The 11,708-nt window shown below is 33.5% G+C and overlaps 1 protein-coding gene across 1 annotated transcript; it reads left to right on the forward strand.

Annotated features, from left to right (window-relative positions):
- The first annotated feature begins 8,537 nt into the window (after positions 1 to 8,537).
- LOC110803315 (uncharacterized protein At5g01610) lies at positions 8,538 to 10,324 on the forward strand. The gene is made up of 3 exons (XM_022008817.2): positions 8,538 to 8,868; positions 9,703 to 9,757; positions 9,840 to 10,324. Exons 1-3 carry the CDS (start codon positions 8,761 to 8,763, stop codon positions 10,217 to 10,219), a joined length of 543 nt encoding a protein of 180 aa, XP_021864509.1. The 5' UTR covers positions 8,538 to 8,760; the 3' UTR covers positions 10,220 to 10,324.
- The last annotated feature ends 1,384 nt before the right edge of the window (positions 10,325 to 11,708 follow it).

An 11,708-nucleotide genomic window follows, 5' to 3' on the forward strand; every position in this document is an offset into this window, starting at 1 on the left:
GGTTCCTGATTGGCTAGCTAATCCATTTCATGGATTTGGTGGTTAACTTAGGACAACTCATCATGATGAAATGCAGCTGCAGTTATATCCTTGCAATCAGTAAATTCATAAATATTAATTATTTACTTTCTCTCTCCATACGTCTCTACTATCTCTCCCTAAACAATTCTCTCTAAGCTGCAGTTCTGAAATCACCACTGTTGTTTTCAAACAGCATAATTCTTCTGTTTTCTACATTTATAAACTTTTAATAACATTACAGGTTATTGCATAAACTCCAAATTTGGCTAAAGTTCAAACAATGAACTCCACGTAAATATTTGCAAGGGAACATACCAAGCATTTTAAAATTGACAAACATGCATGACAAATAACCAAAACAGCAAAACACAAAGGGGTCATAAAATCAATCTGGTCAAGTATGTTCAGTGGTTCATCTAGATACTCGATAATTTAAGCCAATCAGTTTACCAGATAATTTCCCCAACAAACAAAAATCCAGGTCAACTGGACTCTCCCGACCACTTGAAAGGTCTCTTGTTGAACGAAAGGATGAATAAACAGGTAAAGATGATGTTGATCTAACACTCATTGTTTCTGGAGTGCTGGTTAATGGAAGAGAAAGGTTCTCCATTTCTTCTTCCTTCTTGGCTAAAGCTGCTTTGAGGTTGGAAACCTAGCACAGAACAGAGTGATCACATGTTTCAACTGTCAGTTCAAACTTCAGAGACAGTAAGTTAACTATAAGGAAGTCAACAACTGTAAATACCTGCTCTTTTAAGTCTTTTGTGTCTGCATTGTCTTGGTTTGCCCGAGCAGCACCAAGCTCCCCTGTAGATACACGCTAAGCAAATCCTAAAATTAATACGGAGTATATCTTTTGTAAATCAAAATGCTGAAAAAGTTATCTGGAACAACTCTGAGCAAATATTTAGAGACTGATGGACATGCTCACCAGTATTCGATGTTCCTGTGAGGAGGAAAACCCGTCAGACAGCAGCCCAAATTGTTGGCTATCCTAGTTGCATCTCATTATGGAAAATGCAAGTAACTGATGTGCAGATCAGTACGTGCAGATCAGTAGCCAGCTTAGCTGCCACAACTTTCAGATTGGGACCTTGCATCTGCTCACTCTACCATAAACAACATTGAGTTCAGGTATTGCTGCAGATCAATCCAGATCACTAGGGGCACAAGCAGCATCGAGAGTTGATGTAAGCTCCTTCATGCAGGGAGAAAAAAATAGAAGTCGGAACCAAACAAATTAAGAAGATATGTTGCAGAAATAAATCTAAGGCAGAAGTTATAGAAGATTCAAGAATTAAGAGATACTTATATGTACGGCATACCGTAGTGTCCAGAGCAGACCGTCATAATAAGAATGATCCACATTGGCATCAAACAGGATTCTACAGAATGACAGATATAACAGTGACCATTAAAACAAAGAATCGCCAAAATTGAAATTGCTAAACAAAAAAAGAAGTTTAAGAAGCCATTGACAACAACAACAGCTCTAGTTTATTCCAGATATAGGAAGGCCTGCTTTTTGTTTCCTTGTCTTTAAAATAAAATAAAACAGCAACAACTCAAGCATGTATACATTTATTCCATTGGCAGGATCTGTGCAGGCCAAGTAAATACAGTTTTACCTCTAACCAACTAACCCAAAAATGACACTAAAAGTGCAGTATAATATATTATAATGATGTTACGTAATAATGACATGAGAAAAGCTTATACCGAGTTACTGACTTACACCCCTGTACCATAAAACTCTGATAGGGGGTGGGGGGGAGATAAATTGTTCCAAAAGAAAAAAGGTACACTCAGACAATTCAGAAGATTAAACAAACAAGAGTCGGGAGAAGTACACCTGTACACAGCTAACTGGGCCAACCCTCATTGAGAAAAAAAACTCAAGAGATAAAAAATATTTAAAAAAGAACATTGAACTTGCTGAAGTCCCTGACAAAAATGGTGCTCAGGAGTCAGGATCAAGGCAGTCAGCTTACCGCGACACATCAAACTTTAAGATGTCAAAATATTGTATATTTATACTTAAGGTTAAAAAACGTTCTTTTTGGCGCACTTTGAGATTTAGTTTAAAACTTCTATCCAACACAGCAGCTGGAAACCCACTATTGATCTAAAATCAAGTCAGTGTCGTGTCCTTGAGAGCACCATAAGAAGGTCACTTAAGCAAATCAAGTCAAATGGAACCACTTCACTCTAAACCATCAGAAACTACAAAAAGGAATCACATTACTGCATTGCAACAAATCATGCACCTGTAATAGAATCAAGAATAAAAGAATAAAAATAACTAAACTTGAATCACAGGCTAGGACCACAAATTCCCTCCTCGACTGTCTTTCTAGATTTCCACCGTTGAGTCATGAGAAAAGATTCAATTGAATGGATTGTAAGTCACCAAGGAAGAGACAGTGTGGATCATCTGAGTTAATGAGCTGAGCCGTGGCCTTCAGCAAGTTAGGTTCACGTTGGACCTGTGATTCACTAGAATCACTGCAGCAATCCGTAACAAGGTCTGGGGTCCAGCCCATGAACCAAGTAACATTATCATAGAACTATTTTACTATCCTTCAACGTTTTACTTGAGAAGTGAAAGTTACTTTCGCAAATATAGCTGTGACATACTCACCGCCTAAAACATTGACCAAGGGAGTAACTTCAGAACAACAAAAGCAAAAATGACTCTAAATATGTAAAGAGACTCTTCAATTTAACAAGAATTGCCTACTAGGATATAGCCAACCATGACAGAAAGCATTACATATATTCCTAAAATGAGTATCCAATGAAAAACCACACCAAGTATTATGCAAACAAGAAAACCCTCGGCATAAACTGAAAGGTAAAGTCACATTTATCAGGAAAGTTTTTTCCCACGTTCCGGGTTAGACTAATCATAATTACAAGAATTCATACTGAGGTAACTTCTTTCGCAATGAAAAGTCACTCACTTTCTACAACCACTCAAATTCTTGTTCACACTTTATAATCATTGAATTGAAAAATTACAATCGTCAAACAACAGAAACCTCAATTACAAGCTAAAACTTGCTTACATAGAAATGGAAAATCACAATCTCTAGTAAAGTTTTCTGCACCTACGTCACAAAAGATTAATCAAATCTGAAAAAATCATAATTCAACAACTTTCTTGCCAAAAGATTTGCTAACTTTCCAACACCAATTAATTTCTCATTTGATAAATATAATAGCAACCCAATTGAAAGAATTAGCCCAAATTTCACAAAAATAAATAAATAAAACAGTAATTAAGATCTGTAATAGGCTTCATAACCAACACATGTCGATTATTAAAGAAATAAGGTAGGGAAATTTGCAGCAACAGCAGAAAAGCGAATCAAATTAGGGTTGAACAACAAGAACCTAAACAAAGCAAATTTTCACAAAAACCAAGACGAATGTCACCCAATTTCAACAATTACTTGCAAAAAAACCCCCAAAAAACCACGAATTAGAGAAAACTTAGAACAAAAAAGGGGGGATTCAGAAAAAAGCGTCGAAATGGGAGTTACCTGGGGAAGAAACTGCGGCGAGAAAACGGGGGAGAATTCACGAAAAGGACCTCGGAATTGGGGGAATATGGCGGAGAAAGAAGGGATTTAGGAGAGAGAAAGAGAGTAGATGAAGAAGAAGAAGAAGAAGAAGAAGAAGAAGAAGAATGAGGAGGTGAGGGAGTACGCGGTGTTAAAAATGGCTTCACGCAGGGAAAGCTGAGGGAAGAAGAGGGAGTACTAAGCGTGGATATGGTTCTCGAATTTGGTCCTTAGGTTTGAGATGAAATGTTTTTCTTAATTAGCTTTGCAGCGAAAAAAATTACATGTTATTGCAGGGGGCTTTTATCTGTACGCTGCAAAATAAAAGGGCTATTGTAGGGGGCTTTTACTTTGTACGCTGCAAAAAACTCTTTTGCAGGGGGCAATTAATTTGTACGCTGCAACAACCCTTTATAAAGTTTGACCCGCGTTGACCTACTAGTTGTTGAAGCGTATTAATACATGTACGCTGCAACAAGGGGGTTGCAACAGGGGTTTTTTCTACTAGTGTAAGCTCATTTTGGATGAGAAATGAGGGAGTTATGACTATTTTACGAGAAGCTGTCATGAAGTAGGGGAAGTTCGGCCGAACCTGCTGGAAGTTCGGATGAACTCTTAGATGGTTCGACCGAACCTGAAGAGAGTCAGGAACTTTGAGATTTTGGAGGTTCGCCCGAACTTTGGGTAAGTTCGGCCGAACCTGACCTTGGTTCGGTCGAACCCTTTAAAGGTTCAGCCGAACCCTGCGGCCTGCGGGTGAACTGTTTTCTTCTCCGCAAGGTTCAATTGGCGTGGCCTTTTTCTTGTCCCTTAGATTGGTTTGATGTCTAATCCTATAAATACCAAATGTAATGAGAATTTCAGAATTAAGAGAGAGAAACACAAGTGAGGTTGAAACCCTAGATCTAAGCATACATAGAATTCTCTCTTCTTCACCTTTGAGAATTCCTCTTTGTAATCTTTTCTCCATTGAAGTTTAATACAAGCTCCAAACCCTCTCCCATAGTGGATGTAGCTCATTGAAGAGTGAACCACCTTAAATCTTTGTGTGTTTTTAATTTGTTCATTTATTTCTTCTCATTATTCCAACATTAAATTTGTCATACAAATTAACTTTCAAACTCAAAAAAGATCATTCTTTCATAACAATCTCTCTAGCTAAGAAGTTGTGCCAATAGTATTATCCTCTTCACTTACGGTCGTTCTGATTATTGTTGCGGATTATTTACGTTCATGGTTATGGTGATGGTGGAGAAGATGTTGACATAGCGGATTATGTTCTCCATGTCCCTGTTGTTGTTGCGGTGTGCCTGGCTGCTGAAGAAGTAAGAGTTGCCCTAATGACTCATCTTGTTGTGGTAGTTGTTGTGGTTGAATCTGATTATACGCATTAATTTGACACCATTAGTTTCCGCGCGTTACACCGTTAACTTGACGGCGTGGCTGGTCACACAGGAGACACACTATTATTAAAAATAGAAACTGTGAATTGTAAAAAAGAGCCATCTACAAGTGTTTAAGTGAGTGTGTAACAAACCACCAAAACCATGTTTTTGGATTCAAAGCAAATAAAAGTACTACATTAACATAGTTCTATGTCATTTTTCAAGCTACAAGAAATCGTTGGATTTATATTTGTATTCTTTCTCGCCAATCAAAGAGATATCAAGCCACCAAAATCAATTAAAGGTTGAAAAACTAGTTTGAAAGGGAGGGAAACAATTTTCCTTTACTCCTTCAAAGGTTGAAAAACTTTTTCCATTTGAAAGGGAGGGAAACCATTTTTTCACATTTTCTCCTTACCTCTCTCTCCCTTTTTCTCCTCAATCTTCACCATCTTCTCCCATTTTCTTTTAAGGAACCAACACAAAGAAAAACTAGTTTGAAATTGTGTTTTTCTTATAAAATATTATCCATGAAAATTCATTTTTTACTTAAAATGTTTTATATTACACCAAACAGAGCCTTAATGCGGTAGTGTAAAGAAAAGTTAGGAGAAAAATATAATAAAATTTTGTTAAAAAAAACAGGAAAAAAAATAAAACAAGGAACGACGAGTAACCTATAAGAGATGAGTAACGCTGTAACGGTGTATTATATTAATAATCATGATTTATCTAACAGGGCAACATTTTGGATGGTAACAATTGAAACTTTTCTACGTCGTTACTTAATGAAACGCGTTTTACCAAGTTTGTTCAAAGCCCAACTTAGAAACGGAGATATCAATGATTCAAATGGTGTTTTAATTTAATATACATATATAAATGAGACATATTTGCTGAAATATTAAAGCGAGATTACTAATGCTTTCGGCCAATGAAAAATAAGATTTCTATTTTATTTTTGAATTAAAAAAATCAAGTACCACGTAGATAATTAATTAGATGACACGTGGATGTTTACAAATGCTTTCGGCCAATGAAAAATAAGATTTCTATTTTATTTTTGAATTAAAAAATTCAAGTACCATGTAGATAATTAATTAGATGAACGTGGATATATTTAAATGCAAACAAAAGTTTGAGGCCAGAGTTTAACCAAGTCTACCAAAATACGTAGTATATAGAAAAACAAAAGAAAATTAACTCCAAAGGATAAAAACACTGGATTTTTTTATAAGAATATGTGAATATGTGATTAGCAAAAAGAACTTCTTCAGTGTACAACTACCAAGACTACTGATTCCTGATCAAAATATAATTATAAACAATCATAGAAGCATAATCGCTCCCCTAATAACTCAAATTCCTCAAATTCTATTTACAACAATACTCGGTAATATTAAACTTTGATAAAGTCGTTGGTCAATTTTCTAATGCTTTCGTCTAATGAAAAATAATATTTTAAATTATTTTTGAATTAAAAAAGTCGAGTGCCACGTAGATAAATAATTAGGCGTCACGTAGATATTTTTATTAATTAATTATTAATATTACGCATATACAATTTCATCCAAAATCAACACTCTAATAATTAAAAAATAAATCTAAAATGAAAATCCAAAATCCAAGATAATCTAATCTAATCTAATATATAAATATAGCAGATGGTATATATAAGAGTTTTATTTTAGCTTAACAATTTATTAGAATTCGTACAAGACTTAAATCTAACCTAAAGTTTATCATATAATGAGTTTTATCATTAACAAATTAATTACTAAAAAAAAAATCAACAGAGAGAATAACACTATAGGAGTGTACGGCAGAAAAGGGGTGACGTGTAAGCTTAAGTTAGATAAAGACAAATCCTATTAGATAGATAAATTGAAAACTAATTTCTTACTTTTTGTTACGTACTACTCTTATTAGATAAATTAGATAAATTGAAAATTCTAATCAAATAATGATTCCAAGTTACATACTAATACTAATGCTTTATTACTCTTCAAAATATAAATTGGAAGTTCTAATCATATTCAAATTTATAACTAGCTTTTGAGCCCGTTCAAAGAACAGGCGATTGTGTAGTGGTTACTCTGTATTTAGTTTATCTTTTTAAGTTCAAATTTTATTGAGCTTGTGATTTTAGATAGAATATATGATTAAATAGAGGTAAATTTTAAAAGTTGAATTAATACATAAATTAAATCCTATAAATTGATCGTATTGTTTAATTCATAACTCATACACAATCACATCTTTCACTTTTAAGTTTGGTTATCAATGGCTACTTCTTTGATCAAGGAGGCATATTTGCTGAACTTTTAGAGCGCCACGTAGGATTACTAATGGTTTCGGCCAATGAATCATAAGATTTCTAAATTTTTTTTGAATTTTTTTTTGAGTGCCACGTAGATAAATAATTATGCGCCACATAGATATTTTAATTAATTAATTAATAACATGTACAACTCCATCCAAAATCAAATACTCTAATAATCTAAAATAAAATATAATCTAAAATCAAACACTAATCTAAAATAAAATTCTGCCCAAAGTCAAACACTAATCCAATATTTGAGCGCCACGAAGATTTCTAAATTATTTTTAAATTAAAAAAGTCGGGTGCCACGTAGATAAATAAGTAGTTGCCACATAGATATTTAATTAATTAATTAAAATATATACAACTCCAAAATCAAACACTCTAATAATTAAACAAAAAATCAAAAATAAAATTCAATTCAAAATCAAACACTAATCTAATCAAATACGGAGTATATAAAATATCGCAGTTGTAATAAGAACTTTATTTTAACTTAAAAATTTAATAAAATCCGTGCAACGCACGGGCTAAAATCTAGTGAATATATATATTAGATTAGTTTTTGATTTTGCATTAAATTTCATTTTAGATTTTAAAAAAATAAAAATTTATGAGAGTGTTTGTTTTTGGATGAAATTGTATATGCGTAATATTATTAATTAATTAATTAAAATATCTACGTGGCGTTTAATTATTTATCTACGTGACACTCGACTTTTTTAATTCAAAATTAATTTTAAAATCTTATTTTGCATTGGCCGAAACCATTAGATTCCCTACATGGCGCTCTAATATTGGATAATGAAATTTATTTATTTTATTTTAGATTAGTGTTTGATTTTGAATGAATTTTATTCTAGATTTATTTTTTTTAAATTATTACAGTGTTTGATTTTAGATGGAGTTGTATATATTAGTAATTAATTAATTAAAATATCTACATGACACCTAATCAATTATCTACATGGCAATCGATTTTTTTAATTCAAAAATAAATTTTGATTGGCCGGAACCATTAGTAAACCTAGGTGACGCTCTAATATTTCAGCAAATATGCTATATATATATATATATATATATATATATATATATATATTTTCAACACATTAAGTGAAAATACTATTTTACTCCTCGGAATGATCGTATTGATGATAAAACCGCTAGTGACCAGCGGTGTGAACTGACTCGTACAACTACACAAAGTACTGCGGAGTATTGGAAAATTGGAATCGTGGAATGTGTGTAACAGCTAGGGATGTTTGTCCGCACTCCGCAGTGCAACTCGCTTTTTTCTCTCTCTTCAAAAACATAAACAACCAGCCGGCACGACAGAGGCTTCTTCATCTTCACTTCTGAACTGTTTCCGCACACACACACTCTCTCTCACTCTTTCTCTCTCTAAAATCCCCCTCCCTCTACCATTTTCTTGAGAGAGAAAGAGGAGAGGGAAAGATCAAAGATGGAGAAGGCACTGACCAAAGTAGGGAGCATAAAGTCAGCAGCAGGAAGCTTCTGGATTACTAAGAAGGCCAAGGAAGAACTCATTGACATCTCCCAAGACCTCTCTGTTTGTTCCTTTCCCTCTCTCTCTCTTTTTGCCAATTATTTGCTACATTTTTGCAATTTGTAGATTTTCTTTTTGGTGATGCATTTGGTTGTTAAATTTACAAGATCTGTATTAGATTTTGAATTATTATGGAAATTAATTTGCTACGTTTCTTTAATTATGGTCTAATGTTTCATATGTGGGAGAATGTATTCTAATTGGGAAAGAAATGGATTGGATTTAGTTATATTTTTGGGAATATGGTGGCTAATTTCAATTTTTGGGAAGTGGGTTTGTGTCCAGCCGGGGTGTGGTACCGAACCCCAAGACTTGTGATCAAATAGTGTTTATATCGATGTCCTTTGAGACTATTACTTTGTGAAAAAAATGAAAATTGAGAAATTATTACTTTTATACTATGGTATTTACCCAAAAAATGTGATAGAGTTGTTTTCATATCCATCATTCTTTACGGAAGCAGGAAGCTACTGTCTACCAGTACAATCTTCAGTTACACGAGTTTAGATCCTAATAGCTCATATTGATGAGAAAAAATAGGGGATTTTGGAAAGATAATATATGAAACATTGATTTTTCATTTAATGTTTGATATGCTCAAACTCTATCTTGTATAGTTATTTTAGAATTCTAGAGGATCCAAAACCCAGTTACACTTACTTTTGGTTTTGATGTTTAGAATTAGAGCCAATGTAATGTAGACATTTGGTCATTGTCTAGGATGGAATCAAGGTGATATAGTTTTATAAAGTTTTGGTTATTTTATAGCAAAATGGTGCAATGCTTGATGATATTGATCCGTTACTTGAGCATTAAAAAAAATTCTTGTTTGTACAGGCAGTTTCAAATGTAGTAGAAGAGAAGGCAAAATGGTTATTCAACAAATTAAAGGGTAATGTCTTGAATTAGTATATGTGTTGACGTTAATGATCAGTATGAGCTTCATAATGAATGACTTTGTTTAAACTAAACAGGAAAGCCATCAAAAAGCTTACCGGAACTTTTGAGAGAATACAACTTACCAGCAGGTCTGTTTCCAGAGAACATAACTTGTTTCGAATTTGATGAGACAAAAGCAAAGCTAATAGTATATTTAGCAAACCCTTGCGAGGTGAGTTATAAGGACTCAACAGTTATGAGATACGCTACACGGGTGAAAGCGATCTTACTAAGAGGTAAGATAATGGGCATCGAAGGAATAAAGACAAAGGTGTTAGTATGGGTTAAGGTTGCAAGTATGGGTGTTGAAGGCTCTAAATCTGATAAACTATGGATCACAGCAGGAGTGAAGAAATCTAGACCTAGAGATGCTTATGATACGCCTCATATTGCTCGTAGAATACAAGACTTTTGAGCTTGTTAAATTCTTCAATCCCCCTGCCATTCTACCAATTGTTGCTGCTTCAAAGAAATTACTTGTATCAAATTATTAATATATCATCATGTTTCCAATATCTCATCACAGTCTATGTCAGACTCATTTGATTAACATCAACGGAACTTCAAATTAGCGAACTTGTTCACATACTATTTATTTGCCATCAAAGTGGGGTATCAAGTATGGTATATGTGGAGGTTTTTAAATATTTATAATAACAATCCGTGGACTATGGACTATGGATCATGGTGCACAATGAGCGTGATGTACCAAAAGAACATATGTGCATACATAAAAGAACATGACACCACGACAAAAGAACATGTGGTATAATATTTCACTTTTCTATTATAAAAAATAGGAAAATTTGCCAAAAAGGACCTTTTATAACTCAAATTTTGCGAGAAAGAACCTTATATAATTTTTTTTGTGAAAACACACCTTAAAGTAATTTGTTTTGATAGAAAGGACCTAAGGGAAGTTTCCGGCATTGACTGAGCTTTTTCGGCCATTGACTTGTACGTGAGCAGCACGTGTGGCTTACGTTGGCTAAAGACATTGATTTTCCCGAGTCTTGAATTTTCAAACTTGATTTTATTTCGATTTTTTTTTCAACTTTAGGTTTTGAAGCTTAAAACTTTGGAGGAAAATTGGGTGTGATTAGCAAAATAAAGTCACGCGTGCTTCTCACGTGGAAGTCAATGGCCGAAAAAGCTCAGTCAATGCCGGGAATTTACTTTTGGTTGTCTTTCGCAAAAAAAAAAATTACATTAAGGTGTGATTTCAAAAAAAAAATTATATAAGGTCCTTTCTCGCAAAATAAATTACATTAAGTTGTGATTTCACAAAAAAAATTATATAAGGTCCTTTCTCGCAAAATTTGGGTTATAAAAGGTCAATTTTGACAAATTTGCCTAAAAAATAATATATTATTTCACTATTTATTAAAATTTTAAATAAAAAATTTATTCATGTTCTTCACACGTAACTAGATATTCTTTTAATTATATACTGGTGTTCTTAAGGTGCACCATGCTCATTGTGCATCATGGTCCACCTTCTAAATTGCGTTGTAAGAATTTCTAAGAAATCCTATTGGTTCGGGATCACTAACATTTTTAATAACCGAGTAACTAATTTGTTGAATAACTAGTTTTCTCTCTTCAACTCTTCTATTTTAGCTCTCATCTCCCACCTCCTCCATTTCCACCCCAGTATATGAATCGCGATCTGAACTTCTAAACTTGTTGCTACGACGACAAAGTGAGAAAAACGAACCTCAAACTTCATCCATTTACCACTTCCCTATTAAGAAAAAGGGTACTTACTTTATGTAGAATAAATGTAACTTTGTACTTTATGACTAATAGGTTAGTCCACTGAAAGCTTTTGTAAATTAAACATGATATTGTAGATAGTAAGGTATTAAGAGGGGGAAAAGAAAGAAAAAATAACATTAATAGCA

The sequence above is a fragment of the Spinacia oleracea genome, chromosome 6, assembly GCF_020520425.1.
Source record: "Spinacia oleracea cultivar Varoflay chromosome 6, BTI_SOV_V1, whole genome shotgun sequence".
Taxonomy (NCBI): Eukaryota; Viridiplantae; Streptophyta; class Magnoliopsida; order Caryophyllales; family Amaranthaceae; genus Spinacia; species Spinacia oleracea.

Coding starts and splice junctions, on each gene's coding strand:
- LOC110803315 (XM_022008817.2), top strand. CDS start 8,761: ATGGAGAAGGCACTGACCAAAGTAGGGAGCATAAAGTCAGCAGCAGGA. Junction 8,869..9,702: donor ACATCTCCCAAGACCTCTCT/GTTTGTTCCTTT, acceptor TTGTTTGTACAG/GCAGTTTCAAATGTAGTAGA. Junction 9,758..9,839: donor GTTATTCAACAAATTAAAGG/GTAATGTCTTGA, acceptor TAAACTAAACAG/GAAAGCCATCAAAAAGCTTA.